Source organism: Falco biarmicus, chromosome 3 (genome assembly GCF_023638135.1).
Source record: "Falco biarmicus isolate bFalBia1 chromosome 3, bFalBia1.pri, whole genome shotgun sequence".
NCBI lineage: Eukaryota > Metazoa > Chordata > Aves > Falconiformes > Falconidae > Falco > Falco biarmicus.
In genome coordinates this window covers 43971740-43992549 of record NC_079290.1, presented here as the reverse complement: position 1 = coordinate 43992549, position 20810 = coordinate 43971740, and the positions used below count along the sequence as shown (strand labels likewise).

Sequence of the window (20810 nt, the reverse complement as noted above, 5' to 3'; positions counted from 1 at the left end):
AGACTATAAAGTCCTGAGAGCGGCTGCCTTTCACTTCCCGGGCTGGACACTATGCCTCGTAAGTAGCATCCTGACAAATATTTAGATAGGCTTTTTGTCATCTTCTAATTGAATGCATCTAATTTCATCCTCCATGTTCTGTCATTCGGTCAGAAGCTGTATTCTTCACAAGCTCTCCACTGGGTAAAAAGAAGGCAGCTCAGAAATCCAGGGGAAAATTAACTTAATGCTCCAAGTCTGTGGGATCACATCAGGGAGACATTTTGCTATCGCAAAGACGTGAGGGTCATCGTTCGCTTCAGACATGTTTAGCTCAGCAGCAATAAGCTTAACACTGTTAAACACCGTGTCAAGGCTACGCGGCTTTCAGAGGAAAATATAACACCAGTTCAACTTACGACCCACAGCAGACTGATAACAGAAATGTGTCTTCATTTCTAGCTTTCCTTCTCTTTGGAAGATGGAGGTCATCTCTATGACTTATTGATGTCTGCTAACACACAGCAAAGAAAAGAGTGCTGGGTGTATTTTAGTGCCTCTCAAAACACAATGCTTCACTGCACTAACTTTTAAGCAGTGCAGTGCAGCTCACCCTGGCTTCCTGAAGGATTCTCACCCACATCCTGGGTGCCTCCAGAAGTTCTCATCAGCTTCAGATGCTACACTGAATGATTAAAAAAGCCCACAGAGACTTTTACTGGTTAATTGATTTGTTTATGAACTTGGACACCAGACACACACTTCACAGCCATTGTAAAATTTGATAATTAGGCAAATATTACAAATGTTTCTTTTTTTCATGAAACTATATATTGTTGTACTAAATCTAAAATCTAAAAATTAGCTAAGAAATATAGAAGAGCAATATGAAGAGTTTTGATGGCAATTTAAGATTGCAACTTTTTTTAACTGAAGCATTCAGAACATCTTACCAGATTACATTTTATTCAGACCTAGTGTAATTGCTTAAATTCTAATTCACATAACATACCTTGTAATATTCCCAGGCCTTTTTGCTCCACATGCCTATGTTTTTTACAGATTGGGCTAATTTTGCTTATATACAGGGATATCTTTACTTATCTGAGAAGCTTCTGTGAAGTCAGTAAGACTTAACAGACAAATTTCTCACACATGTGAGTGAATTTTACAAATAAAGCATCAGCAACATGTCCAATGCAATCTATAAGTAGACGGATCAGTTACAAAGTGGAGGGAAAGCAACATAGTTGTATCATCCATCATTGTTAAATGGATAATTTCAAATGGCATTATACAAAAATCAGCTGGCTACAAATACAGTCCATAAATAGAAAGAACAGACTCTGATAACTGTATTTTTTCTTTGCTTTCACAGTGAAAAGATACTTTCATGTTAGCAAGTAATAAAGTTGCAATGTCTACTCCATCAAAGAAGCAAAGTTTTAGAGTTTGTTTAGTTTTCTTAAGGTGATATTTTTCAGCTCACCCAAAACACAGAGGTCACTGACTCAGGTGTGATTATTTAGCTACTAAGGTAAGGCAGTATTAAAAAATGTGGATATCTTACCTATGCCTCATTTATGCTAGGCAGCAGTGATACAATAAAGCAGGAGAAAAATGGGCTGCAACATAAATCATGTGAAAAATAGATTAAAAATATTTTTTTAAGAAATTCAAGGTCTCTAAACACTATGTTTTCAATTAGTGAAAGGGAATTATTTCAAAAACCCAAATAAGATCATTTGTTAAGCTCTCTGAACATTAATATTTTTTTTATTCAATTACAGAGAAAACACCCTTAAGATTCACAAGAAAACAGACTTTGGCAGCATTACATCTTATAGAAGTGTTATTGCTTTACAAAAGCACACAAGACTATTCTTTTGCTGGTTACACCATTTCAACATCACTGCAGTGTAGGGCATTGGATCAGTGTAAATGAGACGAGAATCCTTCTCATTTCACTGGTTATTTGTATTCCAAAGGAGCAGATGCCTTCCAAATTATGCAAAAATCCACAGCGCATCTCGTACTATAGCAGATGAACAGGTTAATTTTTCTCTTTGCACATAATAAATCATAAGTGCTTTAACACCCATAGTCGCATTTCATGAACATAAACCTTCTGTTTAATAATGTCTGTTTACAACTAGAATCAGACATACAGTAATCTCTTGCCTGGGATAAACATTAATCCAGATCTGTCTAGAAAAATTATACAATTCATTACCATAAGTAATCTCTATTGTGCCCTGTGCTTAACCTTCATCTTTTTTCCTGTCCTATAATCTTGCAAATCCACTGGTGGTGTATGATTGGCATCTGGTGTTAACACAGCCTTCACTGCACACAGCACAGCTGAAAAAGCCCTATGTGAACATGTCACTCTGCAGGGTACCGCTGGTTCAGCTGACCGCTTCTCAACAACTTTCACCAAAGGGTGAATAAAACTCACAAGCCGGGGAGAAAAGGGTCTAACAGTATCATTTGCCACAGAGGGGTCATTTTCACTTTCCAAGCCATTGTCACCATCCACAAACATTAAAGGTATCGGTCTGATTTTCCTATAGCATCTGTGGTCAAACACCACATACCACATCCAAGCTGGAACACTCCGTGCTGGAGGACTTTAAGGAATGGAAATGGATAGGTACAGAAGGAGAACAAAAGCTATTATGGACATGTCAAAGCAGTTTGAGATTATTCACAGGCTCGATCACAATATTTAAGCAACAAGACATGACAGACAGTGTCTTTCCAGGAGCTTATGAACACTCTTAACTGTGAGGAAAAGAATGAGGCCAAAGGCTTCAATCCCAAGAAAGGTAATCCCCAGAAACGTGGTGTCTGGAGTGTCGTCTTGTATTATGAGAGAGAGAACAAAAGAAACTTAGGACAGGAGAAAGCCAGTAAGTCTACCTTCCTGTATTTTTAATTTAGCAGTAAGTTTCCCCCTCAGACCTGCTCAGAACATTAGGTATTTTGTATCTATGAGGACAGAAGAAAATACTATCTTCCCACATTTTCTCACAACACATTTTTTTTGATAATTGTCAAATTTTGCATGCCTTAAATACCCCATCCAGATTATCTGCCTCAGTGATCTCCTAGAGCTCCAGTTTCCAGGCTCAATACATGCAGTATGAAAAAGTGTTCCCTGCAGAAGAAGCCAGAGGACAGTTTTAGCAATATACAGCCTTCTACCTTTGAATTCTCAGCTTACATACCTCCTACGGAGGTACGGACCAGATGCCACTCCTATCTGATCACTATTTGGAGGCTTACAGGGCGTAAATGGATGCATCAGGCCAAGTCTTGACAGACAGATGCAGACATGGATTGACTCGGTGAAGAAGAAACAAGAGCCTCAGAATGGAAAAACCTCACACTGCTGCCTGCCACCTATACATTTGCCTAATAAACTGGATCACTCATAAAACAAACCTCAGGAAAAAGTAGCAGATGCACTTTTGAGCATACCAAGGAGAGAAGAGTTTCTCTATGCTCCCAAAAAGAGCAGTACAGCAAAGACAGAGTCTAGTGGTATTGTGAAACAAACTGGAAGAAATGGTGATGAAAAAACCCCAACCAGCCAGTGAATTTTTACAGTGATTTTTTACAGAAAAATGCAATCCTTTTGTTGAAAGTTTTTCATGTCAAGAACTTCTGGGATTTTAATAAAAAGATTTTTTTTTTTTCTGTAAAAGCATACAAGTTTTTTTTGGTAGGATCTCTAACCTGTGTTGTGATCCGTTCAACACAGCAGCACCTTCTTTTTCTCTCTTCCAGTAATTTCATTTGGGTCATCCCCAAATATCCAAAAAACACTGATGCTCAACAACTCATTCAATAGCCCTGAAATATTGCTCTCTAGGAGATCTTACTCCTTTGCAGTTTTTCAGGCTAAATTATCTCAACAATTGTAGGTTGACATTGTATGTACCAACTTTTTACACTTCAGACTTGTGTGTTGAAGGACACATGCATAAATTCAACCACTACCTTTAGTGACTGGTTGGGATATTGCCTAAAAAGCCAAAAGGCAAGTAAGTACCATTGTGGAAAAGTAATCTGAACAGTTTTAAAATATAAACCCACTGAAAAAGCCCTTTTGACTCAGGTTTTATTAGAGGCTGAAAATTCCCAGAGAGGTCCTACACAAAATGTAATGTAAAGTTTCATAACAGCTGGGGCAGGAGTTACAGCAGAAACAAGACCTGACCAATGTGGCAATAATTCAGCAATACTAAGAATCAATATAAATTCAGTGCTTACGGCTGCACCCTTGAAATCCTACTTTGTTTCTGCTCTGGGTGAGAACAGTGAGAGCAGCCATGACTACTCAAGACTGCTCCTGACTAAGCCCAAGGTTATTCTATCTCATTTCACATTTGAGATCACTTGTCCAGCCCAGGGCTTTTCCTTTCTTAATTCAGCTTTAATCAAAGAAAAATAGGCTAGGAAGGGATGACAAGATGTTACTTATACCATGCCTTGTATCCCAGGTAGGGTGCTGTGCACCTGTATCTTCCCTCATATTTGTCTATGCTGTTCTTGAAGATACCCAGTAACAGAGTCTCTACAGTCTCCCCCAGCAATCTGTCCTTATTATCAGAAAGTTTCTCCTTACATCTAACATCTATCTTCATGTCGTACCTCAAGCCCACTGCTTCTCATTCTGCCTGCAAAGGATAAAAGAATCAATTATTTCCTTCACTTCTGCAGGAGCACTTAATGTATTTAAAGGTACTGATCATGTTTTCCCTTACTCTTCTTTAGGTTAAACAGCCTCAACTTCTTCCAGTATTTCCTCATACCTATTTTTGAGACCTCTACATACTTAATGTCACTCCTTTCTTGATTTTCTAATGTTAGCCCACACTTTCCTCTATGGCAGTGTCCTGCACTGAGCGCACCAGAGCAATTACCTCTTCCATCTTGAGGGCGACACTCCTGGCTTTGCCTCCCAGCACAACCTCGGCTTTCTGTGCAAAGTCACCACCGTGTTGATAAAAATCCATCTTGGGAACCATTACAGCCCTCAGCCTATTCCCAGAGAAAAGATCGTGCTCCTGTCCAGATGCTGTTGATTAGTCCTCTGTGTTTTCCAGTTCGCCATTTGGAACACTAATCCCTCTTCTGCAGACTTGCAGCCGCTCCTTTTTTGGTATTATCCACAAAAATAAACATTTTTTTCTCCTGTATTCATAATAGAAGGATGGGATCAGAAAATGGAAGTCCACCAGTATTCCCTTTTACCACTATCAGGAACATATTTATGCTGCATATTAACTGACTTTACCTAAGAGAACCCAATGACTCTCGCCTAATATTCATCTCTTTCATAAGCCATTTCTGCACTTCAATATACTGCCTTGCTGCAACACATGTTAAAACTGTACGCAGTAAGTAGCTCATAGTAGGAAATCATATTAACCGCCTGGCCTAGAAATGACAAGTGAAGTGTGGATAAGAATGTCAGCACTCCCCACAGAAATGTATTCAAACAGGCAGAAATCGTTCCTTACGTAATAAAGAGCAAACAAATAAATTCAGGAAATCTCAGAAACAGTGATGGGACATTATCATGTTTAAAAAACCCTGGTAACAAGGAAAGAGAGGAGAATGTTAGATGGAAAGATATTGCCACTTCTGTGTGCAGGTGTGCAGTAACTGTATTTTGTATGTAGTATATAATTTCAGAAGTAAAAAAAAATTATAAAAATATTATTTCCTATAAAACTGTATGAATGCTAAAAAAATGCAGATGTCCATCAGAACAAAAAGGGTAAAGAAAATAGACTTTTCATTTCATGTAACTGAGCTGTCCAAAAGTTTGGTATCTTGGTTAAGGTGGACATCTTTTAAGTTCTCTATAACCACTAGAGAGAAAAGGAGTGAAAGGGCTTTTTGGAAGGACTGGTCTTTATTAATGATACAGATAAGTTAAGAGTTGCTCACTCAGATAGACAGCGAGGATGACTCCCTTGCATTTCCCTAGTTGTCATGTCTCTTCCCACATTTGTTTTTTTTATGTCAGTTTTCCCAGCCCACTCATCTGCAAACTTTTTTCTCCTTCTCATGATCCCTCTGTGTACTTCCAGCCTGGCTGCCCATCCCTCTTGGGATGTGTCCATGGACCTGCCACCACCATTGAGCCCCTTCGCTCACTCACTGTTAACTTTCTTCTCAAACCAAGCTCCTGTTCAGATCTGGGGAGCCTCTGCTTTAATCTTCTGCAACATAGTCTTAGTCCAAATATTGTCCACTAGGTTTCACTTCCAGTTCATTCTCCGTCAAATCCCTTCTTGAATCCTCACCACCGCTGTCACCACTGTGGACCACATACATACTGCACTGGCACAGAGGATGCACAAGGCTGCTGGTGGGTCTTGCCCAGTTTCCCCACCATGCTCTCCTGTCTGTCTATACTCATCTGTTGTCACCTGTCTTGAAGATAAGAACAGCTTCTCTACAGTGTATGTCTACACTGTTCATTGCAAAATTGATCTGTTTGTGAGATTGACTAGTATTGATCAAATCACTCCCTCTCTCCATTTCCCCTTCCAGGGAGTATTAGCCATTTTCAAGAAGTGGGCACAATTCACATGGAATGCATAGCTCTGTGTGTGTACATGCATTTATGAACACAGATTATGTGATTATAAGCATACTTATTTCTATATATGCATATATGCAAACAGAGTAATTTCACCATGGGAAAAATTGAGTAGTGTGGCAAATTTTTTTTAATGGTAACACAAACTTTTAGTTTTATTGCAGTATTTCATTTTATTGCTGTAAAATTCTGATGTTACAGCCATGGTGGTATTGTATCAGCACCACCCTTTTGACCCGAGTGCATTATATACTGTTATAGGGCAATAACAGAACACCGCAGAAACCTGTTCTCTCCCTTGCTCTGTCTACCATGCACAGGATTTTCAAATACCAGCAGCCCACTCCTGATTTATGGAGGTAATTAGTTTAATGAGAAAAACGGGGCCACTCACTCTGTCTTAAAATCTGCATGCACATAGCTTTAGATGGATAAAATATTCTGCATTTTATCTTTAAAAAAGGATGCAACACAGCTATGAAGTTTTTAATTAATGATTTTGTGACTCCCACAGTTATGGCCATGCATTCCCCAAGTGGAAGCACAGAAGAACATGGCGATCTGCAAGGAATTTCCCTCCTCTCCCCCAAGAGCTTCGTATGTCAGACATTTCATGAATCGTATCACAGAATGAACAGTCAGGACATACATGTTTTGCTCAAAAATGTATTGAAAAAGTCCAAAGTATAGTCTGAATAGCTGAATAAATATGGAACTACCCCAAGTACCTTACTTAGTTCACTTATTTGTAAATACAGCTTGAAGTTGGAATTGTATACTGAGAGAAGGTGGCTAATCCTGGCACTAATGCATATATCACAGGAAAATAGCAACTGAATATAGTAGAGGTGAACGTTTCAAAAGCCTTAATGTTTGTGAGATGAATATACAATTAGTAGGTCTTCCTCCCTTTCAAATTATTACACATATTTGCTTCCCAGATCCTTGTTTTCCCTCTTTTCCTTCCAGTGCTACTGGAAGTCTATTGCACATATTAAGAGAGTTTTGTAACCAGACTTTCCATTACACATTCATTCTCTCTTGCTTCATCTCCTTGGGCCACCGGCCTATATTAACATATCAGTTTCTCCGTCTGAACTGATTTTGTTCTCTCAGCAGAAACTACAGGTGATTTATTTTAGAAAAATGCATGTTGCAATCTGTGCTCTCAGTCTTTTGCTCCTCACTAGTTGCAACAACTTTCTCTTTTTCTTCCCTCTTCCTAGATGTGCTTCTGTGCTCTTTCCTCACATCCCTCATCTTCCAAAACTCCCCCCCTCTGTTTTCCATTTCATTTGTGCCCTTTCTTCTCCTTTTTCCCTGAGCTCTGCTCTGGCTCTGCCCCTGCCTGCAATAGCACACACGGGTCTTTTTCAAGCCAGACTTTCTCATAGTTCATAGCTGGATAAGTACTGTCCCTGCCTTAACAAGCTGCCACAATTAGGGAGCAACAAACCTGATTACTTGCAAATTTATTTTACTAGGGCTGAGTGGTGATACTTTTCACATTACCATGCACATGAGCAGCACCCTTCTATAATTCATGTTACATGCTATGTAACACCAACAGGATGGAGCATCTAGTCTGAAGTGAGCAAATATGAAGTGCAGTATTTTACTGAGCATTCCTGGGTAGGACTAGCCTGAAAGCAGACCTCTCATTATAAGGGAAATTCTGAAGTATCTTAAAACATTTTTATTTTTAAGGATTAAAAAAAAAAATATTTAAAATATATTTCCCACAAAACAGCTGCTCCTCAATTTTATTTAGCAAATATCAGAATGAAGACAGTTGCAGCCTTTCTGTATGCCCACAGCTTTTCCTAGGATGCTGAAAGGACTAACAAGAGGGATGGTTGTGCCCTCTCCTCCCTGGGTGGATTTGTGGAGCAGCCCACAGCCACCCACAACCCATGCAGGCACCCTGCGAGCTGGGCTGTGGGTTGTGCGTCTCACAGGCAATCTCTGTCCAACCTCCCCCTTGGGGTACTCCCATCTGCTTTTCCCTCTCCTGAGCCCAAAAATCTGCTGAGCCCGCAACAGATATAGTATCTATTAATCTAAGAGCTTCAGTGTATTGCCTAAAAACAATAGTCTGATGCTTGGAAAATATATTCCTTCAATTGCTCTGTGGCTGTCCTTAAATATTTATGTAAACTGTATTGTGTTTAAGGGCATAAAGGTTAACTCTAAGTGTAGCTCCCAGCCTTGTATTTGTAGTGAGTCCTCTGGAATGTACAACATCCGTGTTGGTTTTAGGTAACCTAACTAATTTCAGTTTTAGGTAAATCAAGAATACATTTTCATTCTGCAGTCATGGAAAGTAAAATACTATTAACTGAAGATCATAAGATGGAACAGTAACTGGGACATTGTAGATCTGAACATGTTCTAAATCCCTCTGCTGTGAAAGATGAAGTAGAAAATACAAATACAATTCTCAATTTTTTTTAATTAAATTGAGTAAATGTCAACTTGGGGACTGTAATCAGAGACATTACAATTGAAAATGAATACTTGTTTAATTGTTTTCCTAAGTTGTTTCCCACACAAAATAAAACCTGGCTTATAAAAGATCATCTTTCTAAAAAGTCCAAGACTTGCCTGTCCTAGATTTGCTGAAATACATTATCCTTTATTTTTCTTTTAAAAACAGATATTGTCCAATTCCAAAATTTCATATTATTATAGAATTGTTTAGGTTGGAAAAGACCTCTAAGATCACCAAGCGCAGCTGTTAACCCAGCACTGCCAAGTCCACCACCAAAACGTGTATCTAAGTGCCATGTCTACACATATTTTAAATAGCTCCAGGGATGGTGACTCAACCACTTCCCTGGGCAGCCTGTTCCAGTGCCTGACAACCCTTTCAGTGAAGAGTTTTTTCCTAATATCCAGTCTAAACCTCCCCTGGCACAACTTGAGGCCATTTCCTCTGGTCCTTTGCCTTGTTACTTGGGAGAAGAGGCTGACACACCCCTTGCTACAACCTCCTTCCAGGTAGTTATAGAGAGCGGTAAGGTCTCCCCTGAACCTCCTTTAATCCAGGCTTTTGGCACATGGGGACGGCCTGCTCCTGCACCTTTAAGATGTCCTTCTTGAAGAATGCCCAGCCTCACTGGACTCCTCTGCCCTCCAGGACTGCCTCCCATGGGACCCTGTCGGCCAGGCTCCTGACCAGGCCAAAGCCTGCCCTCCAGAAGTCCAAGGCAGCCATTCTGCTGACTCCCCTCCTTACTTCCCCAAGAATCAAAACCTCTATCATTGCGTGATTGCTGTGCCCGTGACAGCCTCCAACCACCACATCGCCCACAAGTCCTTCCCTGGTTGCAAACAGCAGGCCCACCAGGGTGCCTTCCCTAGTTGGCTTCCTCACCAGCGGTGTCAGGAAGTTATCTTCCGCACGCTCCAGGAACCTCCTAGGCTGTTTCCTCTCTGCTGTATTGTATTTCCAGCAGACAGCTGGTAAGTTGAAGTCTCCCATGAGAACAATAGCTTACAATCACGAGACTTCCCCCAGCTGCTTATAGTGTATTTCACCTGCCTCTTCACCCTGGTTGGGAGGTCTACAACAGACTCCCACCCTGATATCTGCCTTGTTGGCCTTTCCCCTGATTCTTACCCATAGACATTCAACCTTATCATCACCACCATTAAGCCCTACGCTATCAAAACAGTCCCTAACATACAGGGTGACCACACTGCCTTTCCTTTGCCTGTCCCTTACGAAGAGTTTTTAGCCATCTACTGCAGCACTCCAGTTGTGCGAGTCATCCCACTATGTTTCTGTGATGGCAACTATATCACAGTTTTCCTGCTGCACGATGGCTTCCAGCTCCTCCTGTTTGTTGCCCATGCTGTGTGCATTGGTGCAGATGCAATTCAGCTGGGCTATTGATCCCACCATGTTTTTGAGGGGAGAAGCCCTAATTCCTATGTGACCATTCTTGGGTGTTTCCATGGTTTCTAACACATCAGTAAGCCTTGTGTCCTTGCTGCCACATGGATCTCCATCCCCTACCTCCACTGAGACTGCAGACTGAAGGACCTAGCTAGCACACCATCCCTGAAACATTGGTGTGCTGCACCTGGGGCTTACCTCTAGTGAGCCTGGGTTTATCCCTTTCCGCCTTCAAACCTAGTTTAAAGCTTTCAGTAAGCCCTGCTGAATCCCGTGCAAAGACCCTTTTCCCCTTTGAGACAGGTGTACCCCATCTGTTGCCAGCAGGCCTGCTGTCATATAAACTGACCCATGATCAAAAACCCCACAATCCTGCTGTGGACACCAGGCTCGGAGCCAGGTATTGAGCTTCTGGCTCATTCTCTTTCCTTCCCCATCATTTCTTGCAACTGGAAGGCTAGAGGAGAACACTACTTGTGCTCCCGATCCCTTAACCAGTCATCCCAAGGCCCTGAAGTCTCTCTTGATTGTCCTTGGACTTCTTGTTGCAACTTCATTGCTGCCTACGTGAAAAATCAATACTGGATAATGGTCTGAGGGCTGTACCCAGGCAGGCGGCTTTCCCTTCACACCTTTACCCTGGCCCCCAGGGAGGCAGCAGACCCACCTGAGTGGGTTTGGTCTGCACACTGGGCTGTCTGTTCCCTTCAGAAGGGAATCTCCTCTGACAACAGCCCACCTTTTTTTCTTTATGGAAGTAGTTTTGATGCAGGGCATAAGCCAGCTTAACCTCAGCAACACCTCCAAGTCAGATGAACTATCGTACTCTATTGTTGGGTTCCACTTGCAGAGCCTCATACCCGTTGTGCACAGGCACCTGGGCTGGTGGGGCAGGCACAGAGAAGATGGCCCGCTGTGCCGGGCAGGAACTTGTCCCACTGTCTCCTATTCCTTCAGTCACTGTGCTCAGCCAGGTGGAGAGAGGATAGAGATTTCTCCATATCATTCATCCTGCCTGCCTGTCCGAGGGAGGGCAGGGGGTGATCCCAGTGGTGCGTCTCTCTCTCACGCTCCCTGATCTCCTCGTGCTCCCCACCCCCCACGGGGCTCTGTCACTAAGTGGGGGCTCCTGTCCCCAGGCACACTCCCACAGCTGTGCCCGCTGCTGCGGCTGGTGCTGGTATAAAAGCAGGGCACAGCCGGCAGCCCGGCTCCTGGCTGGCAGCGTGTTGCCATCAGTGCTCTGCCGGGGCAGTTGTGTCAGTTGTGGTGGGTGCAGAGCTGAGAGAGGCCGTGGCTCCCTGCTGGGTGGGTACCGCTGCGCCCTGGTTGAGCTGGCAGGGCTTCAGCGCCCCTCCTGCATGCCCTTCTGTGCAACCTGCATTGCCATGCCCTTGTTGCTTGTGCTCCCCAAGGGCTTCTCTTATAGGTGTGGGGGGCTTGGCCACCATTGCCCCTGGCCCTGCCTGGGTCCCATCAGCTGCTGCTGTGCAAGCTGGGGGGTCCTGGTGGGTCTCTCAGCTCCCTCTGAGGTTCTCCTGTTCGGGAACCCGCTGGGCACCATGCTACAGTGCTCCCCTGTTGATGTACAGGGACCGGGGCCACTTGCATCAGCGACCGAGTAATTCCCTACTTAAGTTCAAGGGTAGATCTAAACTCCCTGGTGCAGTTAACCATAATTTCCATTTTACTTAATGTAAGTAAATAATGTAAATTATGTAAGAGGCTTGAATTCGAAAGTTAATAATTTTGTTAAAGCAATGTTCAATATTTTCCAACTAGCTGTTCCAGTGGAGTACTATTACACCTGTTTTAAAGCCCCACGTAATTAAATGCTGATTCCCAAACAACAATTGAAGCAGTTGTCTATACACAGGACACAAAATTCATTGAAGTGTCAAAGCTTCACGAAATCTTAAAAGTTTTAAACATTTCTATTGGGGAGATAATGAGCTTTACAGGTTCTAATGAAAAGAAAGTGGATGCAGCCAGAGAAAGAGAGAGTTAGGACACCTCATCCATGTTAATATTACTGTGCAAAAATGGATGCAAACTTGGGATCATGGCCAAGTGCCTCATCCATTCATCATTCCCCTTGCTGAAATGCCTCTGAGGCTGGCTATACACCCACTCATCTGGTACAGAAAGCTGTAGGTGTAGGTATTTTAGAGTGCACTCAGGGGTGCTCTCTTGTGTGGTTAGCAAACTGACCTGGCAGCTAGCCCATTTGCACCTCAAATTTTGTCATATAACTGATGCTGAACAGACAGACACAACAGCCCAGATTTCTTCCTAGAAGGACCTCAATGTTGCTTGCCAGTAGATAGTTGGATCTGTAGGAAGTCTGAAAATCCTCTAGCTCAGGTTGCTAGTAAAGTTCATATGAGATGTTGGGTCTTGTGCATGCCCTGGACGTCAGACCCTGTTGGCATAAGCCACCTCAGAGAGATCATTGATGCAGCTTGCAATCTTATTTCCATCTGTATGCCTGAATTCCAAAGTATGTAATTCCCATTGTCCCAGTATTTGAATATTTGGAATTCAGTCAGATTCTGCAACTTTTATTTGTTCCAACTGAAGGCCACTGTGTCTTATAAGTACAATGGACTTCCATTATACCAAAGGGTAGATATCAACAGCATCATAAACAGATGGAGAAATGTGCAAAATAAGGACTCACTGAAGTCAACACTAGCCTGACTATTCAGGCTAATGATGAAAAGATTTCATGTTGTGTGCTGAACCGAGAAGAAAGGTATGGGGTATGTCCTGAATTTCATATTAAAATCTACATGTTGTCCTGTTGTTAATGAACAATTGGTGACATCATAGGGATGGAGAGGAGTGCATCAAAGGCATGGCCAAAGGTTGTGCATTGGCCATGCTGAATTTTGTTCTGAGGGTAGGCAGGAATCCTGAGTAACAGGTTTTCCTATCTATAGCTCTACTTTGGTTATAAACTTGAGTTTTTACAGAAGGAATTTAAGTTCTCCATCACAAAAATGGTTCCATTTATATGTTGTATTATGTACCTTTGGCTTTATTATTTTTCAATTAGAAAAAACCCTAAGAAAATGAAGATTAGAAATGAAAGGTTATCAGTAAAAAAATTTAACATTTCGATTTCTAGCACTTGCACCATTCTGATCCAGTGTAGCCTTCTGTTAATGATACATCTGTCATTTTATTGACACCCTTAAACAGCTTTATTCTCTTTTCTAATTAAGAGACAAAGCTGATTATGTCAATCTATGAAATAACATCTGAGTGCTTTTGTTATAATGTAAGAAGCCATGAATATGACTATTGTTATGCTAAAACAAAAAACTTGGGAATTTTAACTGGAAAACCCAAGATAGGAAAATATATAAAGGCTAAATTAAAGCAGATTCTTCCTATTCATGCAAAATGCACGTGATTGTATTATATAATTAAATGAAGATACTGTGTGAAAAATTAATTCACAGTAATAGAAAACATAAAGCAACAATGATACATAATATGCCTGACTAAAATATGTGAGGAGAAATCATCAGATCATAAAATATCTCAAACAAATAAATGACAGACTAAGCCATCAATCCTCAAGGAAAAATTAAGCTATTAAATAAACCAAAATGGTTGCATGTCAGGACATGATTTCAGCTCCATCCTGCTGCTAAATCAAAGATACCTGCTCAGTGGGCTCTCCCATGGAAAGGAATACATTTGGAAATATTCCCTGGTACTGTCCTATGCATTAATTGGGAGTGCAGAGAAAATCCAGTTTTCACCACTTCCCCCAGGCTACCATAAATATTCCTCTGTTTTGTGAACCAGAACTAGCTGCAAAGACTGCTCAACCTAGTGAACTGGTAGGTGTTTTTAAGACAATAGTGTGGATGGGATGAAATGCTCACCATTGTAGGAAGGTCTTTGTGTTTGGATAGACACAGATAAGAGACTGGAACAATCTCCCACATGCCAGCATTAATTGCTGCAATCTGTACTACCTAAAAAGGCCAGGGAGAAGACACAATATCAGATGATCTTCAACAATTTATAATGTTAGCAGTTTTCAGACTCTAAAATAACATGAAACAGTTTTCCCCTCACTTGTGATTAAAGGCAACAGACAGAGGTTATGTGTCTCTTCTGGCAGCACTAGATCTTCAGGACCACTGCCGGTGCTGAAGCTCCTGGCAAGAAAGCACCAAATCTTCTCCAAGGAACTCCACTGATCCTGTGTAAGAGGTTCCTGCTGATGGTACTGGGTGTCCTCAGGACAGAGCTTAAAGTACTGCAGCCTGACACAGCTCTCCTGGCATCAACTGAGCTAAATGAATTTACACTCTGAAGATCCAGTCCTCAGCTGCTGAATGTGTCAACCAGTGCTGACACACATCCAACCAACACATACATCTTTCTTTTACCTTTAAAAACTTCTGTTGTAAATAATCAGAAGAAGCCAAGCCATTATAAGCTACAGTATCAATGGCATTAAATTTCATTATGGATTTTAGCATTTCTGCTTCCTCACATGCACACCACACCTGTAGTTACAAACTACCATTCTCACACAATTTGCTGGTCAAGGGATCACGTCCCTTTGCCTCAAATAACTAGAGGCAGTGAGTGGCTGTGTCTGTGACCTTCTGTCTCTGTCTTCATGGAGGTTTAGTCAGTGGGGATGGTACCTCCTTACACTTTTACTAAAATAGATCTGGATGTATAAACTGTATCCTTTGCATTGGATGTGCGGGTTATACATATGTTTCTGCATGCCTGCAGAGATATGCAAGATAGGAGATGTCTACTACTTATAAGGTTCCAGAATGTATGCCCCTTGGCTTGGAAAGCACCATGATCTGCTAAGCCACAAACATTTTGCTCACACTGAAGTAGCAAGATTGGGACATTAATGAAGAATTTGGCAACACATCACTCTTAACTGCAGCTTCCATCACATATAGGATCACCTCAGAGGTGACTGACAACAGCATCAAAACATCCAAATCTAAAATGTAATTATCTGGAGTTAGGATTACTGAACAAGAAATTATTGCTGATATTTGACATTTATATTCTTTGTAATTTTCTTCTTAAAAGAAAAAAAGAAAGGAAAAAATCCAATCACAGTCTCATGTTTTTCTCCCAGTCTGGGATATGCACTTAGTTTATAAGAGCAGGTAGATAAAAAACAATTGAAATCAAGAGCTAGACTCAATGGTATAAATCCAAAGCAGCATTAATTTAAATATTGCTATTGCTAGGCCAAATGATGCCGTGTAAAGGATAATACCTGATTAACACTGGTACACTAACAAAACTGACTGTGGCGGTCACAGAATATGAACACCTGCCAACGTGTAGGACCTACATACCAGTCACCATCATGATGAGATTCCTGGAGAAAGAGGACTCTACATAATCTGAAGAACTCTCAAAAAATGCCTTTGAAAAGCAGATTATTGAAAATAAACCCTACCACTGCACCCAGCCATTGCCCAGCCACAGAACTTCTCTTGCCTGTGCTGGGATCAGTTCCCACCAGTCAGCCACTGGACCTCTGCCAGCCATAGCAGAAGCAGAGGTCTTCCAGCAGAACAGGCACCACAGCCGTTTCTATGCTTTCCCTTCTCTTTTCCCCCCATTCCCCCTCACTCCCCTCCCAACAGCTCCTGTGGCTGGGCTAGAGGACATGGCCAAAGGAAGAGAAGTACAGCCAAGACTTTGCTATGCCCCAGCAATCCCTCTCTGCTGTTGCAGGGTCACTGGCAGCCAGAATTATTTAGAGCAGCCTCCAGGCCATTCTAACTTGCATTGAGGGACTTGACTGACTCATTGCTGCTCCAGGACTGTGGGAATATAAAGCTACCTTAAAGCCATTTTCAGACATCCCTGCTTCTGAGCTGTACTATTTTACCCTTGCCTGTGACTGAAAAAAACCCTGAAAGCACAGGTTGTTTACACATCCTGCAGCTGCAGCAATGGGGTGGTTTCCTTTGCCTTTCTTGTGCCTTCATTTTTTCTGTCTGTTTTGGCTTTACAGATAGCTCTGATAGTGTTCATAGCCCCACAGTCCATCTGAGATAGTGATTCATAGCAGTCTCTGCTCTGTTGATTGGTCTTCAAAAGCTGAGGCTCCCGTCAGCTGCAAGGCTGCAAGAAGACATGCTGCGCTGGAGTACGCTGTCTGCAAACAGGACAAGCGATGTTCTTGTGGTTCACATGCGTGCTGTGCCCATCAGGAATAATTTTGTAATTTGGTGTCCTAATTTTTACAGAATCAAATGAGAGTGATAGTCTAGACAGAAGAGAGATCAACTGTTTCATTTCATTGCTTATCAGCTTTGCGTATATTTTTACTCTGGAGGGACTTCAGTTTAAATTCCTGCATTGATAATCTATTTTGTTAGTGTACAGAAAATATCACACTACATTTATTCTACTAATTTCTGTAGTATTCATGCACTTAATTTATAGCTTCTGTGTTCTCTTCCTTTGTAGATTTGCCATTTTAATTTAATGCTCTTGATTGCATATTTTTCACACTTACCCTCTTTGTCCTCTTCTTCTGTAATACCTTTAACAAATTCAATCTTTTTATAAAAAAGTACTTCCATTTTTTAATATTATTGCTTCTTCTCTATCACCATCTAGATTTTACATTTCATTAAGCAGACAGTTTTAATTTTACTTTTCTCTGACTGTTCCTTTCATTAGACTGTTTCTTGTCTTGACCCTTTAATTTTATTTTTCTCTTCTGCAATTTGCCTTTACCCTGCCTAATCAATGTGCGTCTCTTTTCAAGTGTGGTTTTATTCCCTGTTACTCTCCTTGTGAGTTCTCTTTGTTGCTCAGTGCTGACAGTCTTCTTCCCCATCCCCTGTGAGTGACAGTGACAGCATTTGAGTGGTAGCTGGCAGATTTAGGGACAAGAAGTATCTGTCTGAAAAGATTTTATTTGGTTTTATTTTTATTTTTATTTTAACTGTAAAATCAGACCTCTCAAATCCTAGAGCACCAGGGGGCATTGTTTCATTTAGAAAATAAAAATTGTCATGATAGCTATTAACTTCCCAACAAGTCCATCGCAATACCAATCAGAGCCAAAGGAAAAAAAATCAAAATGGAGCTATTATGTCAAATGCAGCAGTGAAGGTGGGTTGCAAGTCAAATGTTTTAATGCTTAAAGATGGGTATTATTTTGGAAAGCTGCTCCACAGTGAATCAGAAGCACTGTACCCCTGATCTCCATCGCTGTACACCTCAATATTCAACTATAGCATCCAGGGGGAAATAAGAGATTAGAAGTTACAATGACAGGTCCTAAGCACAAACCGCAGTTTAATCAACAGGGGGAAATAAGAGATTAGAAGTTACAATGACAGGTCCTAAGCACAAACCTGAATTTAATCAACACTGGAAAATATTGACTGAAGTATCTAGAAGGAACAAGCAGTGACAGCCATGGGAAATTACACATAAACATAAAGGAACAGCCTGAACTGCCATTAAAATGAACGGAAATGTAAAGCAGCAGGAGAAAGTGGAGTATCCCCCAGGATCGGGCCCAGTGGTTACATTTTAGTGAAATAATTAATAGGCTACATTTCATAACCAAGTGCAGGGTAATAACAAATGTAAGTGCAGCTTCACAGCTGGCTAAACTCACAATAGCAACAGGCAACTCTATTACCACTAGTGAAACAATCCTGTTTGCCAAAGAAAAAGAGAAAAACAAGGCAGCAAAACTGTCTACAATTATGAGGGAAATCATCTATGTAACAACTTAACTAATGCCCAGAAGCCGAATGACTCACAGCATTAAGAAAATTAGAAAGGGTGCTCAGTAGTATTACATAATTCAGGACACGTACATTACAATATCGTGGTCTTAACATGCCAGCAACAAATTTAGGCACTATGCAATATATGGCTCCAAACCCTGCAGAACACAAGCAAATGCTTAATTCAACCACACTGTAGAATTAAGTGCACAACTATTTACAGATTACGGATCTAAACGTCCAAAGGTGAGTTTTTCTGTTGTTGTTGAGGTTTTTTGTTGGGTTCAGTTTTATTTCCATGTGATTTGATGCTTGGGTAGCTCGAAGACTTCTTGCTATAAGTGTGTTTATAAGGAAAAGATGACACGTAGCTACCTCTGAACCACCTGCTGCAGGTGATGACCTCCTTATTGAACTGATGGACAGCACTGTGTGAAACATGGACTCCGCCCACAGTGCCAAGTCTTGCTACAGCTCTGCTCGCTCAAGTCATCTTGACTCAAGCCAAGAGCCAGGCCACACAGTGACCTTAAAAGAAAGTAAGAACAAGCTTGATGTAATTCACTTAATCCAGGAATCTGGGACAGTTTCCAAATAAGTGTTAAAAAATGACCCTTTTTTGTTTGAGCCCCATTTCAACTATAACAAGGAGAATCATGGGTTCTCTTGACAAATACCTGCTGAAACCCACAGGAGCTCCTCCCAATCCAGATTTCCCCTTGGTAAAGGCATAGCCCAGGAGATACTGTGTGTGCCACAACATGAAGTCAGCTGGAAGGCAACAGAAATCAGATACCAAGTTCAAAACTTACACAGCAAAGCTCTTACAGAGCAACTATTTAGTAAATCTCCACTCCTTCACGTTGACTTCAGCTTTTGAGCCTCTGCTGCTCCACATCCCAGTAACAGGGCACAAGCTGGCACATGATACTCTTCCTCTGAACGGCACATTGATTCTCCATATGAAAGAGAATCACACAGCAGACACTTCATGGTTTGCTGCAAAGACTACTTATGATCAGAGAAATATATGTCTGTACACACACGAATAAATCAAAACCCAACATATCAACCACAAAAACTTCCTTTTACCTTTCTATATTTCAGGCAAACTTTTTCCTACTACATGCAACAGATCTGTTTTCTTCATTTTTACTAATAAAGCTCATATTGACCTCTCTCCAAGCATACATTCACATTATATATAAAAACATAACATTATTACACACACCTATACAGAGCTAACTAAGTTCCTGCCATTTTTGTTACTATCAGTTTTGTATTTTACCTACTTGTGCATTATCATTTTACTGTTACCACTGATATGACTTATGCTCGTTTTCTTGTTATATTATAAGCAACCTGTTGAAGTCTAATTGAATATCAGATAAGTAATTGAATCTTGAGCTTCTACTGCCATCTGTAATATTAGCAAAATACTGTAGGTAAATTATAACCATATACCCGATTGGTTAAGAGTTTACAGTCCTTCAAGAAAATGTTCAGCACAACAGCTTGCAGTAACTCTGTGTTATTTTCCATATCTACTATCAACAATATATTTTATCTATTTTCTTGTAAATGAGCTTTTTAAAAATTAAGTGTTTATGTTTATTGTTTCCTTAGGTTTCCATTAAGGTTTGTTTTGGAAATAGTATGGCCAAGTTTGAAATATAATGTTTACAATTAACAAAAATTAATTCAAAGAATGCTTACTTGCGGAGTTAATGTATTTAAAACACAGGTTAAAGCTCCAAAGGAGGTGGACACAGCATCATTAACCCATCACCTAGATACAAATCTACAAGTGAAATCTGGGAGCATTGTTACAAAGTAAAGCCTATGAATACATTTAGGGCAAGTCTTAAAATCTCTAGCTGAAGCATCCTTTCAGGATATATAGAGACAGACCTTCTGTATCTACCCATGAACACAGACCCACATCCTCAAGAACTGCTTGGAAATCTCAACCTAAGCAAGTCTGTAGGGCTGCAGCTACGTTACATCTGCCATTTCCTAGGCTGTAATGATAAAGAGAATGTTATTGTTCATTTCAATTTAATGTGTGGATAATACTGTCCCTAGGCACCAACTTTCTACCAAGGAGGTTAGATTATTGTAATATCCACATAATTAATTGCATTATCAATTTTCTTACTTTTTAAACATTTGCTTTTGGTTAGAGAAGATTATTGCATTGCTTCTAAAAATGTCTTTACAATTAATTATCTTTCACTGCAGCAAGCAACTAGGAAATGGATATTAATCATATAAGACTTTCTCAAATTGCTGGGATTATCTAATTTTTAATTACAGGTGGCATAAATGGTTATGAGTCTAGTTGTTTGTGTAGGAAATGTGGCAAAATACTTACAGCCTCTGTAATATGCTGTTTTGTACAGCATTCAGTCCACTTATTTGTTTACATAAAATATTTTATGTTTCCAGTCTGCCTTGGAAAGGCTCTTCAGCCTTCAATATCATCTATGGGAAGTTTCATCACAGAAAACAAACATCAGCCATCAGTTCAACTCTG

General features: G+C 40.8%; 1 protein-coding gene across 2 annotated transcripts in view; it reads right to left on the bottom strand.

The window, feature by feature from the left end:
* LOC130145788 (cytochrome P450 7B1) overlaps positions 1-20810 on the bottom strand; it is a 126189-nt gene that overhangs the window by 24087 nt on the left and 81292 nt on the right. The window contains exon 1 of one of the 2 annotated variants that reach the window (XM_056331141.1): positions 1550-1575. The exons of the other annotated variant lie outside the window; for it this stretch is intronic. Within the exon in view, the coding sequence (XP_056187116.1) occupies positions 1550-1560 (11 nt within the window). The 5' untranslated portion in view covers positions 1561-1575. Of the gene's footprint in view, positions 1-1549; positions 1576-20810 lie in introns of those variants that run through there. 2 annotated transcript variants of the gene reach the window in all.